The following is a 16,582-nucleotide window of genomic DNA, read 5'->3' on the forward strand; positions in this document are numbered from 1 at the left end:
TCGACCTGTGTTGTCCAACAGATTTCCTTTTATAGATGCCTTATATCCACAAATAGCCTGCAGACACCAGTCTGTATGCTGGGAAGCAGAAACAATGCGCTACATGCCAGGACAAACTGACAGCTCCACAGTAGCTCATTTATTTTACTTTATGAATAACATGAGTTGTTTTTTTACCACCCATTTGAAAGCACATATTTGCAAACACTTTATAAAAAGACATCAGAATAATAAACTTTTTGGTTGGTTTGTCTTTCACTGTCTTAAAATTGAAAAGTTTACATCTATTTTAAACATTTGGGCTGTCCTTCCAGCTTGTCCTGAAAACCTTTTACCTTTGTCCATAAATTTTCTATAAGATCAGAGTTTTACTATGACCACTCCAAAAAATAAACTGTAGTATATGACGTTTCTTTGTAACTAATTTGGAAAACACATGTGTTCAAACTCTCTTTCATATTCCCTCAAAACACAGATGAGGAGACATGTTGAAGTCGCTTCGAAGGGCCGAGGAACTGTTCGACTCCGAACAATGAAATCTCCATAAGTATTAAACTGATAGAGGGATGTTTTGCCTGGCAGGTTTTTCTATTTTAAAGCATAATGTCTTGGTCTCATCTGAAAGGATCATAGCTTTTTATAATGGGTCACCGGTTTTCAGGAGGTTATCTGAAAGACCTATTTGTGAACGCCACAGTGAAGATCTTTTGAAGCTGTGATTGGGTGATGCTTGAAAATTACCTGAGCTGACTTCATTTTAAATTCACAATGAATCCAAGCGCACCAGGCTCGCCTGCAGCAAAACACCACACTCGCCTCTTCCCTCCAAATGTGATGCAGGTCATTCTTGACAAACACTTCGATCTCAATTGCATGCAACCAAATGACTTGTCTCCAAAACCAAACATGTTTTTCTCAGAGTGCATTTGTCCACTGCAATGTGTGTTTTGAAACCGTGGTGTCTTAAAAAAAAAAAAAAAAACATGACATCATAATTTATCATTTTAAAAATTACCTGAATGCATATTAATCCCAGAATAATTAAACAATGTAATTGGACTGGGTTTTTATGTGCTCTGTGACATTTTTTGCTACATCCATTGTTTATTCTTATTTTTTCTAGCAGGACACTGGAAAAGGAAACTAGGTTTCTGGACTGTAGGAGGAAGTAAGAGTAGCCAGAGAGGATACATGCGTACTCGGGGAGAACATGCAAGCTCCATGCAGAAAGACCCCAGAAGAGGATTAATGTTACAGTATTATAGTATTAATAGCATTTCTAACCTGAAACAGGAAACATTTATTCCGATTTAGTGTCAGATGATACGTTGATGTCAGTTTTTAACTACTCTAATCACAGACGTACTGTGACTTATTTCAGAAAAATACACAACAAGCCTCTTTTTTTCTCCTTTAATTGAGCCAGCTATCTTATAAAAATGTATTTATTTAGAAAATTATCTTAAATTAGCAGTAAATAAATTAAGAGAATAGTGAATGATGTTAACACTTATGACAGCTTAATGAACAAGCCACACAAAATAAACTTAGAAAGACTAAAAAATTTCTTAAGTTTGAATATTGTTAAAGAAGTGTTAAATGCACATCTGTATTTACACAGACAGTATCAAATATTCTGTTTGCTTCGATGTGACCTAAATCCAAACTATTCAATAGTCTGCTGTGACTGATATGGTGGTTTCCAATAATAAGCTCTCTGGCAGCATGAGTCTAATTCTATTGCTTGGTTGTTTGTTCGTTTATCTCCCTTATCAGTGAGAGAAAGCAGACCTCGGTTCTAATCCTTCTTACTACCGTCTTCATTTCTGTCACAGCTGCTCTTGTCTGTTTTTCTTCCTGCTGGCTCTTTCCCCCTATCTATCCACAGAGGAAACTACAATGACTAAAAGCATGGTCCTGTGCTGCCACCTGTTTGCATTTAAGCCACTTTCGGTGTTGTATATTAATGAAAAAACAGCCATATGAAGTATAGATCAGTGGGAGCCAAACTGATTATTTGTCCGAGGCAAGACGTAGTAAAGAATGTTATGTAGAGTATTCTCTATCATCTAACAGACCTGCAGTGACAGGAAGACAGGGAAGAAACCCAAAGGAAAAGTGAAGGTAGGCAAAAAATATGACTTTTTATGTAACTTTGATTTGAATTTTGATGTACGATGAAGGTGACTGTGGCTAAATGTTTGTCAGAAGGTTGCATGTAAATATTCTTCATGTCCTTTGATTATAAAAAAAAACCAAAGTGTACAATTAAAGCTATACGTTTTTTTTTTAAGTAACTCTAAGACAATAAATCTAATTACATTTCAAATGTCCAGAAACTTTTTAGTTTTTAGAATGGAGGTTCATTACATTTTCCTGCAGGCAAAGAGGAAAAATAGTTTTTTAAGATAATGAATCCCAAGAGCTGAAAAACGTCTGTCTTGCTCGCCTGTCAAGAGCAGCGCAGAGACCTGTGATATATACTTGAAGATGAAGAAAGATTTAATTGTATCTGATCACAGAGAGTCCAGAAAGGCTGTTAAATCAACATCAGAACGACTTCATAGAAAGAAAATTGTGTTGTTCAAAGTCCAGAACTGAACTTGACAGAAATCCTGTTTAGGGGTCTGCTGATGGGGGCGGCGGACAAGAACTGTCCTCATTCAATGCACAATGGTGACTAGTTAAGATCTGGCATCTAATAGACTCCAAACTAAAGACTGGGTGCTAAATTAAGATCAAACATTAATTCAACAAGGTATAATCTTAATGGTATGGACACATTTACAATAATGGTTCCAAAAATTTGTTCAGTTTTTAATTGTAATGTAAAAAATAAATGTAACAATGTTTATTGACAATCTTTAAAATGACTTATTCTGGCATTTTAATGGTCGTTACACACACTTTTCAGAGCCACAGCATGCTGGCAGAATAATCTAATGACTGGGGTTAAGGCATATATTTTGTTAATAACAGCAGCGCACAGAGGAAGTGTTGTATGTGCAGCAGCCTGATCAAATGGTTAATCAGCAAACAGCCTGATCAAGTCAGGAAGGGGAAAACTCATTTCTGAATTAAAATGGGCAAGTTTTGCCCAAAAAATCTCTGTAAAACATGACAGCATCGAGTTATGTTAAAATATGCCGATTCCAAGTCGTCAGAATGAGAAGTTCTCATTTTAAGTTTCTGTTTTGCAAAAATATATTTGAATTGATTTAAACCCATGTGCATAATATTGACTGAGATGATAAGAAATGTAAAATATGGGAGCTGTCAACTCAGTATAATTAAGTCCACCTTGGTTTACTGCCAGAGTCCTAACCAGCCTCATGATCAGGGGCTGGACTCTGTTCAGGTCTGGAGCTGCCCCAGGGGGTAAAAAGCAGTCCTGGCCTTAGAGCAGCAACAAGCTTGGCTCCTAAGCTTTGTAGGTCACTGTTATATGAGACGCCATCTGCGTCTTTCCTCAGGTCAGGGAACTGGCAGAGATTTTTGTTTGTGTTTTCGTGCCTAGTTTTAGTTTGAAGTAAGTGGCCTTTTTGGAGTCACCAGGAAAATGATCTGCTTAGCGGCTCTACTCCTCTAGTAATAAAAATAGTCATATAATAGAAGTGCAAGAACATTCCGTCCAATCCAAACCAAGTATGTTTTCCATATGTCAAACATCTTGGCTTTAGAGCACCTTGAAATTGATGCTGTTTAATGAGTTTCCAATTGAGTCAGTGGATGTGCGTTTTTACAACACTTGGAAAGGAGCTAAGCTGTCAGCTAATTGCCACCTTGTGGATTAACTAGCAAGAGGAGCCAAGTACAGAGCAGAGGTGGCGATATGTTGGAAGCATCTCTACTAGTTGATCCAACTCATACTGAACTCTTGTTTGAGCTCCATGCTCTCTGGCACTGAGCAGACTCAAAGCTGCATGCCAAAACTCCAAGAAAGAAAATATTGATATGTTTGGATTTTTACTTTCTGTGCAATCAGGGAAGGAAAAAAAATCACAATATATTCAGTATATTCAGGCAGCCAGCTAACATAATTCTTTAGACACATAATGTTGCTGAACTTGGAGCCAACGAAAGACAGCAGCCACGCGTGGATTCATTTTAAGACCACACCTGAAACATTGCTTTGTGATTTGACATGATTGGAAAGTCAAGAGAAATCAACCAAGATATCAGGCAGAGAACTGGACAGCTGCTTAAGTCTGGTTCCTCCTTGGGAACAATTTACCAGTGCCAGAAGGTGCCGTGTTCATCTGTTCAAATGATTATATTCAAGTATGGGCATGATGGGAAGTGTCCACTCATCACACTGCTCAGGAAGAAGAGGAAGGGTGCTGCATCCCAGAATTTTGGTTTGAAATGTGTTGATTGACCCCAGAACAAAAATGAAAGACCTTATGTCAAATATTTTAGATGCTGCTGAAGTAAGACAGTGTTATTATCAATATACACAATGAAACATGTCCTCTACTGACATGAACAGAAAGGTCACTGAGGATGAAGCCTTTACTCTGAAGGGAATCTTGCCAAATACTGAGGAAATGTATTTAAACTTCTACAATAAATCTCTAACATATTCTTTCACTATTGTGGCATTTAGGGAATAGAAATAATCTTGGTCATTTTAACAGACCAAAAAAAAGAGAGAGATCTGACTCAGAATTACTTTCTGACTGTTTATTTTCCTTCAGTGTATTTAAACTCCTGGTTGCCTCAGGTTTGCAATTGACAGACAGAGAGACAGGATATTTTGTTTGCTCATCTTCAAAGTGTTTTCTGAGCAGTCCTGGATCTAAATTCTGAAAGGGAAAGCGAAATCCAAAATATAAGCAACAAAAAAACAGATTGGGATAAAACACCATGCAGGCTTACAGCGTGCTTTTCAGTTTTCTTGCAATTATCCCTGCTGCACTATGTGAACCACTTGCAACAATGCCCTGTGTGCTTGGCACACTAATTTCCACTTTATATCATTGACAGGAAGGGTGCAACACGATATTACTTGTTGGTGCGCTGGTGTATTCTGTTTATGCATTGAGGGGGTTGTTTTTCATGTTAACAAGATGCACGAGAGAGTAGAGATTATACTGGTATGCAGAAGAAGAGTGATGCTGGTTTAATTAATGATTAAAGATAGGAGATTGCATTATTTCAATGGTTCTAAAAGGGCTTTTATGCAACACATACAATCAATGAAACAAGGCAGGAAATGTTTTTGCTAAGACACATAACAACAGAAGAATGTGATGCAATAAGATTCATTAGAAACCAAATATTGAATCAAGTGAAAAGCTGTCATCATGTTTTGAGCCTCAGGGATTACAAATGTTAAGGGGTGAGTAAAAGAAACACAGATCTAGAAGCATTGATTTCCTGTCATTCTGGGGATTTATTTATTTTCCTCTTTTAAAAACAATTACCTTTGAGCATGATTTTCAATAAGACGAGGTTTCACTTTTAAAATATTTTTTTTGCTGTCTGACTTAATATTCTAAACTTCCTATTTTGTTTGGTGTCAGCTGAAAAGCACTATGATTAACAAGGAAACAACAGTATGTGTGTAATTAATCTACATACACACTCGGGTTAATTTATTTATTCACTGAAATGAAAGAACTTACGGTTGGAGAAAGAAGGTAGCGCAATTTGGCAACAAGAACACCAATAATAGTTGCAATAATTTAGTTAAAAATTGCAATAATTTAGTTTTTTCCTTCCCTGGTTGCACAGAAAGTAAAAATCCATAACAATTTAAATGCAGATATTAATTTGCAATTTTTTTCTTATGTATTAAATTAGGCAAATCAGTTTAAATATTGGAATAGGCTACTGCAATAAAATTTTATTGATTTTTTTTTATATGTTTATATGTAACAATTTATATGTTTGAATTTATATGAGTGAATTAAATTGCTTTGTAAAAGAAAGAGGGAAGAATCATGAACACATCGAATTCAAGAACAGACATATTTAAAGTGTAAATAATTCAAGTTTGAAAAGTCAGTTTTTGATCAACAAATGTTTTGTTATTCAAAAAAGGTCAAATACTTAGGTTTGTTAAGATTGTGTTTAGGATTGGAGGAATTAAATAGAGGAGCTGGCATCTTGTCGCAGTTTAATAGCAAACCCTTTCACTCAAGAAGAAACCTTTGGAGAAAATTAGAAAAACCCTCCATCATGGAAACACTGTATTGTGTTATTAATGTTTGCAGATTTCAGCCTGACATAAGATTAATTGTCTATTTCTGTCTCTTTTATTCACAAACGTTCCTGCTGAACAAAATAAATAAACAGAATTTTTTGAAAACTAATGCAGCATCCTTTTTACTTTAGTCCAATTATAGCCCACATTGTGTCTCTTTTTTTCCTCACCATCTTCTTTCTTTCATCCTCCCCACAGCTCCTGCCCTTTAGTCTGAAATGTGTTTCCTCCTGTCAATAACCTTTACACTTTGGTCACAAGAGTGACACCCACCTACACTCATCTGCTCCCATCTCTGCAGGTATTGGGTCAGTGAATTATTGACAGGTAATTACAGCTCAGCTCCTCCAGCCTTCACTCAGCACAGTCATTCAGCCTGGGAACCAAACCTGGGAACATATGTACAGCTCCGTGACCTAGTTCATTCCCTCTACAAATACCTCATCCTAACAGAATTCACACTGGCGCTTTCACTTAGCAGGCTCTCATTCGGATGTGTCTTTTCAGAGGTTTGGGTCCCACCACGACTGCTGCTTCCCATTTATTTCTGACATGTGTTTCTTCAGTGGGAATACCAACAGAAGTGGATCACAAGCTAAATTCAGCACAGAAATCCGGGCCGCATTTTTTGCAACACCTTCTCAACATCATTTTCTGGAATATGTTTGGGCCTCTTACTTATTCAGCATTGGGATGTGTGGTTGTTGTTGACTTTATCCACTTAGATTTCCTCCTTGCTTTCTACACTGAAGCTTTTAACTTCCTGTCTTGTGCAAAATTACTTCCTTCATCATCCCTGATTTCATCAATGCACACCCTGCTGTTCATCTTTCCGTTTGTAAATGCTGTCAACAAACACAAACTGCCAATCTGCAATTGGAAACTCAGGCAAAAACGTTAAATGCCTGTGCTGCTTTCTTACAGATATAGATGTAAAGCTCTGTGCCTTTGATTGGAAAATATTGGGATTGGGACTAAGCTGCTGCATCCCATGATTATCCTGCCAGACTTCTCTGACCTTCTTTAAAGTAGTTTCACATCTGTTTTATGTTCTGATAGAAATGTAATCTTTATGATTTTTTTCTAGAGTTGAAATCTGACCCTCTAAGAACTTGATACAGTTGCATGAGTGGCTTAAGATCGAAGATCTTTTTTTTTTGGTTTGGAAAATGTTTTACAATCCACAGTAAAAATAGAATAACTCCCATTTTAAACAAAATATGTTGCGATTTGTTTCCTGCTACTTTCACTCTTACTGCAGTGAAGTACATTAAAGAATTGGGTGAGAAGAACTTTTATGAAAACAGTCAATGCTCACTCTGATTAGATCAAATTTGGTTTCATTTTCTGAAGCCACTGTGATAAACACAACTCCACTCTATTGGGCTACTGACTGATGGTGGACCGGGGCATCAAAAAGACAGAAAGAGGAATTCATGCATCCAGACTGCATGTAAAACGAGTTCACAGGTTTGCTTATCCAATGATAGAAGTTACAAAGCATTCATAAGAAGTTTATTTCCCTTCTGTTATCTCCGAAGATACCCGAGTTTACTCTCATAAGTCTTAAAAATGTGAAATGTCAGAATGAATTTATAAGTTGGCTGTAAATAAATTAATATCTGTACAAACTACTTTGGTGTTCATGAAAGGTTTTATTTTCGAAAATACAGTTGTCACTCATCATTTGTTAGGACTATAAAGCTGCATTTGTTGACATTCTTTGTTATTTTGTTTAGAAGCTGAAAAATCCTCTTTTAAGCACAATAATGTTAGTATTCCAGTTTGAAATTTGATGTCTACAGAGATGAAGAAAAGACAATAGACACTCTGAAAGAAGCAGTACAATAAAATCTTTTTGAATATATATTTTGAGTTTATTGTTTTCTCTTTTGTTCAATTGAAGGGCTATTGTCAAGTTATTTAATAGCTTTTATGGATTTGATTTCTGGTTTTCTTTAGTCACAGTGATAAGCTTTCATATACTTAAAAAGTCTTATAGTCAATACGTTCCCATTTGTCAGAACTTTTCTTGTGTATCTTTTGCTTGTCACCTTAACTGGCCTGTGGTTTTACTTCAAACTAAGATTAATAGTAAAAATGTCTTTGTTGCAGAAATTCCTAATTAAGAAAATTAGGAATTTTTATAATTCCTAATTTTCAGTCATTTATCCTTAGTCCACACTTAGATTCTTTTGGGGTTAAAAAAAGGCTTTAGTGGTTCCACACATCTCTCCAGAAACTTCTTTCAAGTTTCTCTGGCATTAAAAGGTGTGAAAAGTGCATAACCATACCTCTTTTTGAAATATTTGGTAAAAGGAGAGTGAAAGATCCCCAGGGCCTTTTCTGTCATTTCCAATTATACTTTCCACATATTTCCCAAAAGACATCTCTCCTTTGTAGTCTCTCAAACTAAGCCCAACCTGTTCTCTTATGTCGGATCTGTCAGTAAACAGTTCTGTTGAATTTAAAGCTTTATTTAAACATGTCTACTTGTGTTTGTTTGATCAATGCAGAATTAATCAACACAGAAAAATTATGCTATCCAAAATACTCAAATGCTGATTGATAAGATTAATTATTTTATACAGTGCTGTAAAAAGTATTTAAAAGGGATATCAGTAACTCTCCATGTCTTACACAAAGCATGAAGTGAAACTTGACCACTTCCTGTGAAATCATCATTATGCCTTCTCCAATTCGAATGCACTTAATGCAGAGTACTGCCACCATCTGGATGATGGTGATTAAGTTATCACATTTACACAGTCTAATTCTTAAGTTTATAAAATGTATTATCACTTTTGCACAGTATAATTGCTATGTTGCAACAGGAAGGTGCTCAAAACCTTATGCTCTTAAGTGACAGCAATATGTTTTGTATAATAACAAAATGTTCATCACGATTTTCCTCATTGCCTTTTGGTGCCAAATCAGAGACTACAATTTGGACTGCAGCACCTGGTACCCCCTATGTCAATAGTCTAAAGTTTTAAATATGTAATTAAGTAATTTCAACTTTAATATCCTACAGACCAAATACTTGGTTGGGGAATTAATAGAGATTATTGTTTTCTGATGTTGTGGAAGTTCAGAAATGTTTAAAGGCCCATTTTATTTGCAAAGTAAAATTTACTCTTAGAGTTTCCATTTGTGGACAAATTTGATGGATATTGGTTTATTCATTCAGGAAAGATGTAATTTGCCTGTGGCTGCAGAGTAAAAGTAAAACAAATTGACTACTTGATGTATTCAGCACAACCAAATTGCTAATCCTGTAGTAGTTTATTTATCTAATTATTTTTGGATCAACCAACTGGTGCATCAGTGGGGAAGTTTACTTTTCAGCGCAGAGTTTTTATTGTGGCTCTTTTCTGAGCCTGCTGAAACTTGTTCAAAATTTGTTGAGCAAGATTTAGATAGCTTGCAAAAGCATTGGGTACTGGCAGACCTGATGAAATTGGATGATGGATGACTGGACAAATGTATTGTGACATTTCTGGTATAAAAGTAACCAAAATGGATGTTTCAGCAAGACATTGATCTGAAACATGCTGTCCAGAAAACTTTCAATTACCTTCAGAGAAAGAAAATAAGCTGCTATGACCCAGTCAGTCACCTGACCCGAGTCCGATAGAAAATTAGTGAAAAGGACTAAAAGTCCTAGAAGAAGCTCACAGAACCCTAGAGAGCTAAGGAGTGTGTGAGGTTCTGATTCTTGTAATTCTGCAGAATGGGTCAAAATCCCATTGAGCAATGAAGGTGGCTCATTTCTTTCAATTTAAAGATTTCATCAACACCAACAATATAGTCTATATTCTAGTAAGCAGGTTCAGTGCTTATGTAACTTTAGAAAATTTTCTTATTCATATTTTTTCATGTGAGAAAAAAAACATCTGGAGATCATTTCATCTAAAATAAACCTTGCAACATTTATTCAACATTAGCTATTAGGATAGGTTTTAGTAAACAACTAATATAAAACCTATCAATAACATTGGTATGGTGAAATCTGAGATGTGGGATTTTGTACACTTGGGAACATATCTAGATAATTGTGTATTCTGGGTGAATATCAGATTATTTATTATGCAAAACTAGAAATAGAAGAGGGTGGACTTTCACTTTGCCATGACTGTACTACATTTTGAACAAGGGCACCTGATGGAAAATTAATTTTCCCATAAAAGCTGTGCTCCACCCCTTCAATCAACTCCCTGACTTACAGAAAGGTGTCCCGAGACACTTCCCCAGAGCGAGCCTGACCTTCCATTAATTGACTCTAAATTAGATTGTGACAATACACGAGCTTTCCAACAAGACTGTGTCCTCAGAGAAGTTTCACCTAAAAGCTGTTGTGGTACAGAAGCATTTTTATCTTTTTATCTTACCAATTGCAAACCCACAAACTTCCGCAGTGATTTTCTTGTTTTCAGCCTAAACATCATTTTGGAAATGCCTTCTGCTGCCTTTTTAAGACAAAAACAACAACTGGAACAGCAGTTTATTAAGAAAAAGAATTGCTTTTATTACTGTGAGAATATAAAATATGTAACACAAAATAAAGCTAAGTATAAACCGCATTTAAAATTTACATATACTTGTCTTCTGAAGTGAATATAAAGCTGTTTTATTATCTTCTTCTGCATTGTTTATTCTCAGGTGACATCATTTACTGTATCTTTAATGTGAAGACGAAAAGTAATTCTTCAGTGAGATCAGACTTCCTGCCGTGCAATCTGTTCAACAATGAGTGATTTCATCTCAGCAGACTGAAAAAAGTCAGAATCTTCACACTGTCAGGGGTAGAAACACTTGACAGTATGAGGTACGTAAGCGTGAGGTGCCTAAATCTTGCAGAGCGCTGTAACACAGAGATAGCAAACATCAGTCATTGCTTAATGGGTTTGACAAACAAAACAAGTGTTTTCACTTTCACAAATTGGTTCTATTAAAAAAAAGTTTTTTTTGTCAGTTTACAAAAGACTTAAATTCAACTCTAAAGGCTGACACTAAAAATACATTCCACTGGTTTTACAGTAATCCCCAGTAGCAACACTGGTAGTCTTAAGTTATGCTTATGCTAAAAATCACCATGAGTGTTCGGTGGACTTGCAGCTATTTTCAGGCTTTTGGTGCATCCTATGAAGTTTGAATAATGACACAACATACACAGAATTATAGCAAGTGGAATGAAGCTAATACTTTTACACATCATAATGTACTAGCTGCCTAGCATGGTGTTGGCAATATTATGCTATGATTCTGTTTCAATGTTGATGGGAGGGTTAATTCAGAAACAGCGCAATGTCCAGATTCATTATTATAATCTCATTGCATATAAACTTGGGCACAGTTAGAATAGAAAAAAACTTTTATTGCATCTATTTTTGAGTTTATCAAAATAAAAATGATTTCAAACATAATTTTTATAATAGATAGAGCCTGGTAGCAATAAGTTTATGTAGTGGATAAAAGTCTTGACTGTGGCAGGAAACAAAAAAAGTCTTTATTGTGGGTGTTGGTTGAGGTTTCTTTCCTAAGGAACATTCATCTAAATATTAAATGGGATGTATTACAATTGAACCTGGATAAAAAAAAAAAATCTGCTATAAATGTACACTTTTGCATCAGATTCTTGTTTCTAAAATCTATTCATTTGTATCTTGTATTATCAGTCCAAATGTTTAAAAATGTCTTAAGTAAATCCTCAAAATCCTAAAATTAATATGGTTAACAAGCCCATGCTGAGCGAATGTAAACTCCTATGCTTCAATGTATATCCCTGAAGAAAGAGGAACCACAACTGGCCCCTGTACTGCATCCACAAATCTCCAAAATGGGCTCCAAATGAGTGAAAAGCCCCATCATAACATCCAGAGTGCCCACATTGGTCTGCTTGTCAGTCACGAAGCCACTGTCTTCTGGGAATCTGTGACAAGAGCTCAACATCTTCATCTGAGGTAGAGGGGTGAGTGAGTATAATCCGGGGGATCTACAAGATGAAAAGAAAAAGAGTGAGGGGAAAAAAGCAAGTTGTCAGGGATGTGAAGTATTTAAGGAATAGTTTTTACATGCTTAAGGGGGAATTTGAGGTTTTGTGTTAAATACAGAGCCTTTCAACATATTTCTACCCCTTGACATTTTCCACATTGTGTCACGTTACAACCACAAACATCAGGCTATTTTATTTTACATTTTGCATAATGGACAAACAAAAGTTGAGCATCATTGTAAGGCAAGTAAATACTAACGTGTAATTTATTCCAAAATGGATTGAATTAGAAACTGGATGTATAGTAAAAACCAAGTGATCTACCCCACTGTGGGAAAGGTGTGTGTGAAAATGAACCAGGTGAACTGCTCTGCTTCAGATGAAGCATGAAGCAGTCTTTGGGTTATTTCAACACTTATATCAAGGAGCTTTGTGTAATCTATTATTCAAAAATAAAAGTTGCAAACTTACCAAGATTCTGCTTGTAGAATCTCTTATGAACATCGTTTTAAGCTGCACTGTCCATATGCAGACACCACTTTTAATTTGTTCAGTTTAGAGTTGCAGGTGCTAAATGTAACATTGATCCTCCCAGTATGAGGGCTCCCGGTATGTGAAGAGCGATCATACTGGGAGCTGGACGGCATGCATTAGAATTATCCAGTCAAACTTCAGTCTTTGTCCTTGATTTGAAAGTTTCTGTTCGTGAAGGCTCTCAGTTGGATTTGACTGAATTTATGCTATTTTGAAAAGAAAAATGGGCAAAAATGTAACTCTCAAAACGTACCAAGCTGGTAATGACGTATTCCTAACGATTCAACAAAACATCAAATTACCAGACCAAAAATTGAAATGTACATCCTTTTTGGATTTTTACAAATATTTTTAATACAGATTCAAAATTATACAATTTGTAATGGTTTAACACAATATATAAAAAAAACATAAAAGTCAAAGACATCTATGGTTGTAACCAGAGGAAAAATGTGAAAGAAATCAAGGGAAGCAAATACTGGCAGCATTAATAGCCAATTGTGAATCATAATTATTCTACTTACGGACATTATATGATTCATCTCTTTGAGTGAGTCCAATTTTAATTCCTCTGCTTCGATTTCAGACAGGGTTCTGTTCAGATCATTGTCAGAATCACACTGAAACACATAAAAAAAGGCTGCAGTATCAACAACACTGAACCAGCTGTACAAGAAAGACAAAATATTAACAGTGTTCTGTTCTGTATCTGTTGGGATTATGAGTTGTAACACATTGTCAGATTTTAAAATAGTTTTTTTTGCTCAAGTTGAAATTTGAGTGAAAACACCCACGGCACTGTTCCCATTGCAGACAACAGCCTCAATCTTCTTGGGCAAACATTTTTCTGACTCCTCCAGCTGGGACTGTTTGCTCATCTGGCACAGTGGCCGACCAGCCGGGTCCGGTGGATCCTGAGGCACGGCCGGGACGTACATGTCTGAGGGCGGCAGCCGTTCTCTGATCACCTTCAGCTTAATGCAGCACCCAGCATTCCTGAGGGCAGCAACTGCTTCGTGGTGGGTTGCACCCTGCATGCTGACGCCGTTGACCTGGAAGGCAGGGATCAAGTTAGAAATTGCTGCAACAGAGAATGGAAGTGGGAACCCAAAGACTGGAAATAACATGCATGCTTTCTGTATTTCTTTTTTTGTCAATCACATTGTCAATGAGTGAAGTCCAAGCTGAGAATCTTCTGTTAGTCATGTGCTGCCCCCCACTGGTGAGATGTGATAAACCAAAGATTTATAGCACAGCAGATACTCCATGCAATATTTTCCCAGAGCAAAAAGAAATTAAAGTTTCTGTTTTCTACCTCAAGTACTCTGTCTCCAACATGGACCCCAGCCTTTTCAGATGGCCCTCCTTGAGCTACTCTGGAAATAAAAATGCCCTGAGGGAAAAAAAAAGAAAGCAAACTTGTTGGCCGGGATGAAGATTGAGCTAACAGTAAAAGTAAAGTATTGTCAGTTTGTACATGCTGTTGAGATTCTAGAAGCGGCTGCTTCAGATCACATTCGTTTAGAGAGCCAAGAAGCTGCTGAGCGAATGACTGATGAGCTATGTTGCAAAAGATTGGGCAATATTTGCTCTCCTACTCCACCACTCACTTCATCTTGATCTTTATAAGGCAGAGAACCTTTTCCACCAGCGATGCTGATCCCCAAACGACCACTTTGGCCGGATACTTTGATCTGCAACTGAAAGAAATGCTTTCATCACTAATAAACCTTAGATTATATGACACGAGCAGCTCTGTATAACTAACAAGAGGCGAAAATATATTATAAATACGCAGAGAGGCGCTCCTGATATGGTTCTGGCAAAGCCAGAGGGATGTTTTGACATTTATGTAAGATGCAGAGCACATTTACTCTCAATGGCACTTGAATGGTGGATGATTCTGCAGGAAGACTCGTCTCGCTCAGTGGAGAAGATCTCAGGAAGCCTGTGACTGATGATGTCTTTATCTTGCAGACAGGGTCTCTATGGAGACTGGACCCTGCATTAAGAGCTCTGGGAGGTGAAAAATTCTTGCCCTCTTGTGCTTCACCTCTCTGACGGCAAAACAGGCACGGCCCAGCTTCTCTGGTGGACAGGCGACCTGCACAGCTCTGGTGACAACAGAAAAACTGATGCGTTCACTGTCCACCGGTGAAAAACATGCAAATATTTCCAAACAATAATTTATTGTTTCATTTAGATATCTTCCAAATACATTCTTGTAATAGACTGAAGTGTTCTTGGTCAACAGTTCTTATTTCTGAAGGTCTTTCAAAGGTTTTCTAATTTTTGAGAACATTTTGACTGGTTACAGTTACAAACCTCAATGAATTTTATTGGGATTCATGTGGCAGAAACATTAATTTCAGGAAATGCCTGTGCAGATTCAGTGTTAATTTTTTAGGCAGCCATCATATCCAAGGTAACTCTAGAGGAGCTGCAGAGATCAGGAGCTCAGGTAGGAGAACATGTTTGACAGAATATTTATTAAAATTACAACAGGCTGAGCAACTTTCAGTCTTTACAGATTTTAAAAAAAGACAGGTTGATTTCAGCAGAAGTAATCTTCAAAGAGGTAAAAAGAGGAAAATTCACACTTTCAACTGGGGCTGCTGAGAGATCACAGGCTACATGATTTGTTAGATCAACTAGAAATGACTGAACTCAAGAAACTTTCATAGAAAGCATCGACAAACTTTCAATGTTGCTTTTCTTTAAGACATGTTTCTTACATCTTAATAATGATTACAGTATTTGAACTGGACTGCATAAAAAAAGATTTAGTATTCAAGATGATCTAAGCAGAGCTAGAAATGTTCATTTTTAAAGCTGAATCCAAACCTTGGGAAAACGATTCTTCTAGCTAATATATTTCTTTCTTCTTAAAGAGAATTTTTACATTTGTTTAAAATTTGCTGTATTATTCTGCAAAGGCTTGCCATCATTATGACAGGAAGCTTTTTTTTCCCTTCTTTTTAATCACAATGTGTGCTCCTCTGCAATGTGCAAACTAACTGTGTTTTATCATTTCACAGGAAATCAGAGGAAACCAGTCATTGAAATACCCTCAGGCATCCTAGAGCAACCCAAAGTAAGAATAAAAAGTAAAGCAAGTCCTGTTTCTCCAGCTAAGACAGAATTTACACAGAACGTGAAATAACTCCGCTGAAACCGACCTCCCCTGCTGGTTCAGCTTTATCTTTGCTCCTCTCCAGCTCACAGCAGCGAGCACACACATTATTCTTGACAGCAAACATCTGAGGTCCCTCCTGCAGCCTCTCTTTAGTCGTCATCCAGCTGAAATCCGGGACTGTCCAGCTTTGACAGACGGTCCCGGGGTGCGCGTCACTGTGAGGATTTTTAATCTCCTATAGATAATCAGAAGAAATCAGCGATTGCTGAAGAAGAAGATGTTGGTGGATATGTGGAGGCGAAAAAAGTCTCCTATTTGTCAAAAAACAGGAGCTATATTAAAATCCCGTTCCCTTATCCACAAAATCTTCAAGGGTTAAAAGAAAAAGTGAGAATTCAGAAGGTAACTGCAAAACTGCTCTGCAACCACATACCTTAGATTAAACCTGGAATGTGAAAAGACAACATTAAAAGCAGAAGTAACATGCAACACATGCAGGGTGGAAATGCTCTATCATGCTCAGCTGGTTGGACCCAACAGGAAAAACTAAAGGATCTGGGATCTGATGCGTTATGTCAAAACAAGACAGTTCAATTCTCTTCAGCAGCCAATTTATTTTTCCAGAAGTCATTTTGAACCTATCGAGCCATTAATTTTGCTACGCTCTGTCAATCTCACATCACCTCAACACAAAAAGCAATCTGAAGGA

The 16,582-nt window shown here is 36.8% G+C and overlaps 1 protein-coding gene across 2 annotated transcripts; it reads right to left on the reverse strand.

Moving 5' to 3' along the window:
• Positions 1 to 10,768: 10,768 nt before the first annotated feature.
• Positions 10,769 to 16,152, reverse strand: LOC129360084 (disks large homolog 1). 2 transcript variants are annotated; one of them, XM_055030177.1, is made up of 7 exons: positions 15,917 to 16,152; positions 14,612 to 14,851; positions 14,348 to 14,437; positions 14,053 to 14,130; positions 13,706 to 13,789; positions 13,262 to 13,357; positions 10,769 to 12,203 (listed from the first exon to the last, which is right to left on the reverse strand). In XM_055030177.1, the coding sequence occupies exons 1-7, from the start codon at positions 16,031 to 16,033 to the stop codon at positions 12,111 to 12,113; spliced, it is 798 nt and encodes a 265-aa protein (XP_054886152.1). In that variant the 5' UTR covers positions 16,034 to 16,152; the 3' UTR covers positions 10,769 to 12,110. The 2 variants fall into 2 exon arrangements, with proteins under 2 accessions (XP_054886152.1, XP_054886151.1); XM_055030176.1 differs by having other exon boundaries at positions 13,532 to 13,789.
• Between the last annotated feature and the right edge of the window lie 430 nt (positions 16,153 to 16,582).

The sequence above is a fragment of the Poeciliopsis prolifica genome, unplaced genomic scaffold (genome assembly GCF_027474105.1).
Source record: "Poeciliopsis prolifica strain line A6 unplaced genomic scaffold, Auburn_PproV2 SCAFFOLD005, whole genome shotgun sequence".
Lineage (NCBI taxonomy): Eukaryota > Metazoa > Chordata > Actinopteri > Cyprinodontiformes > Poeciliidae > Poeciliopsis > Poeciliopsis prolifica.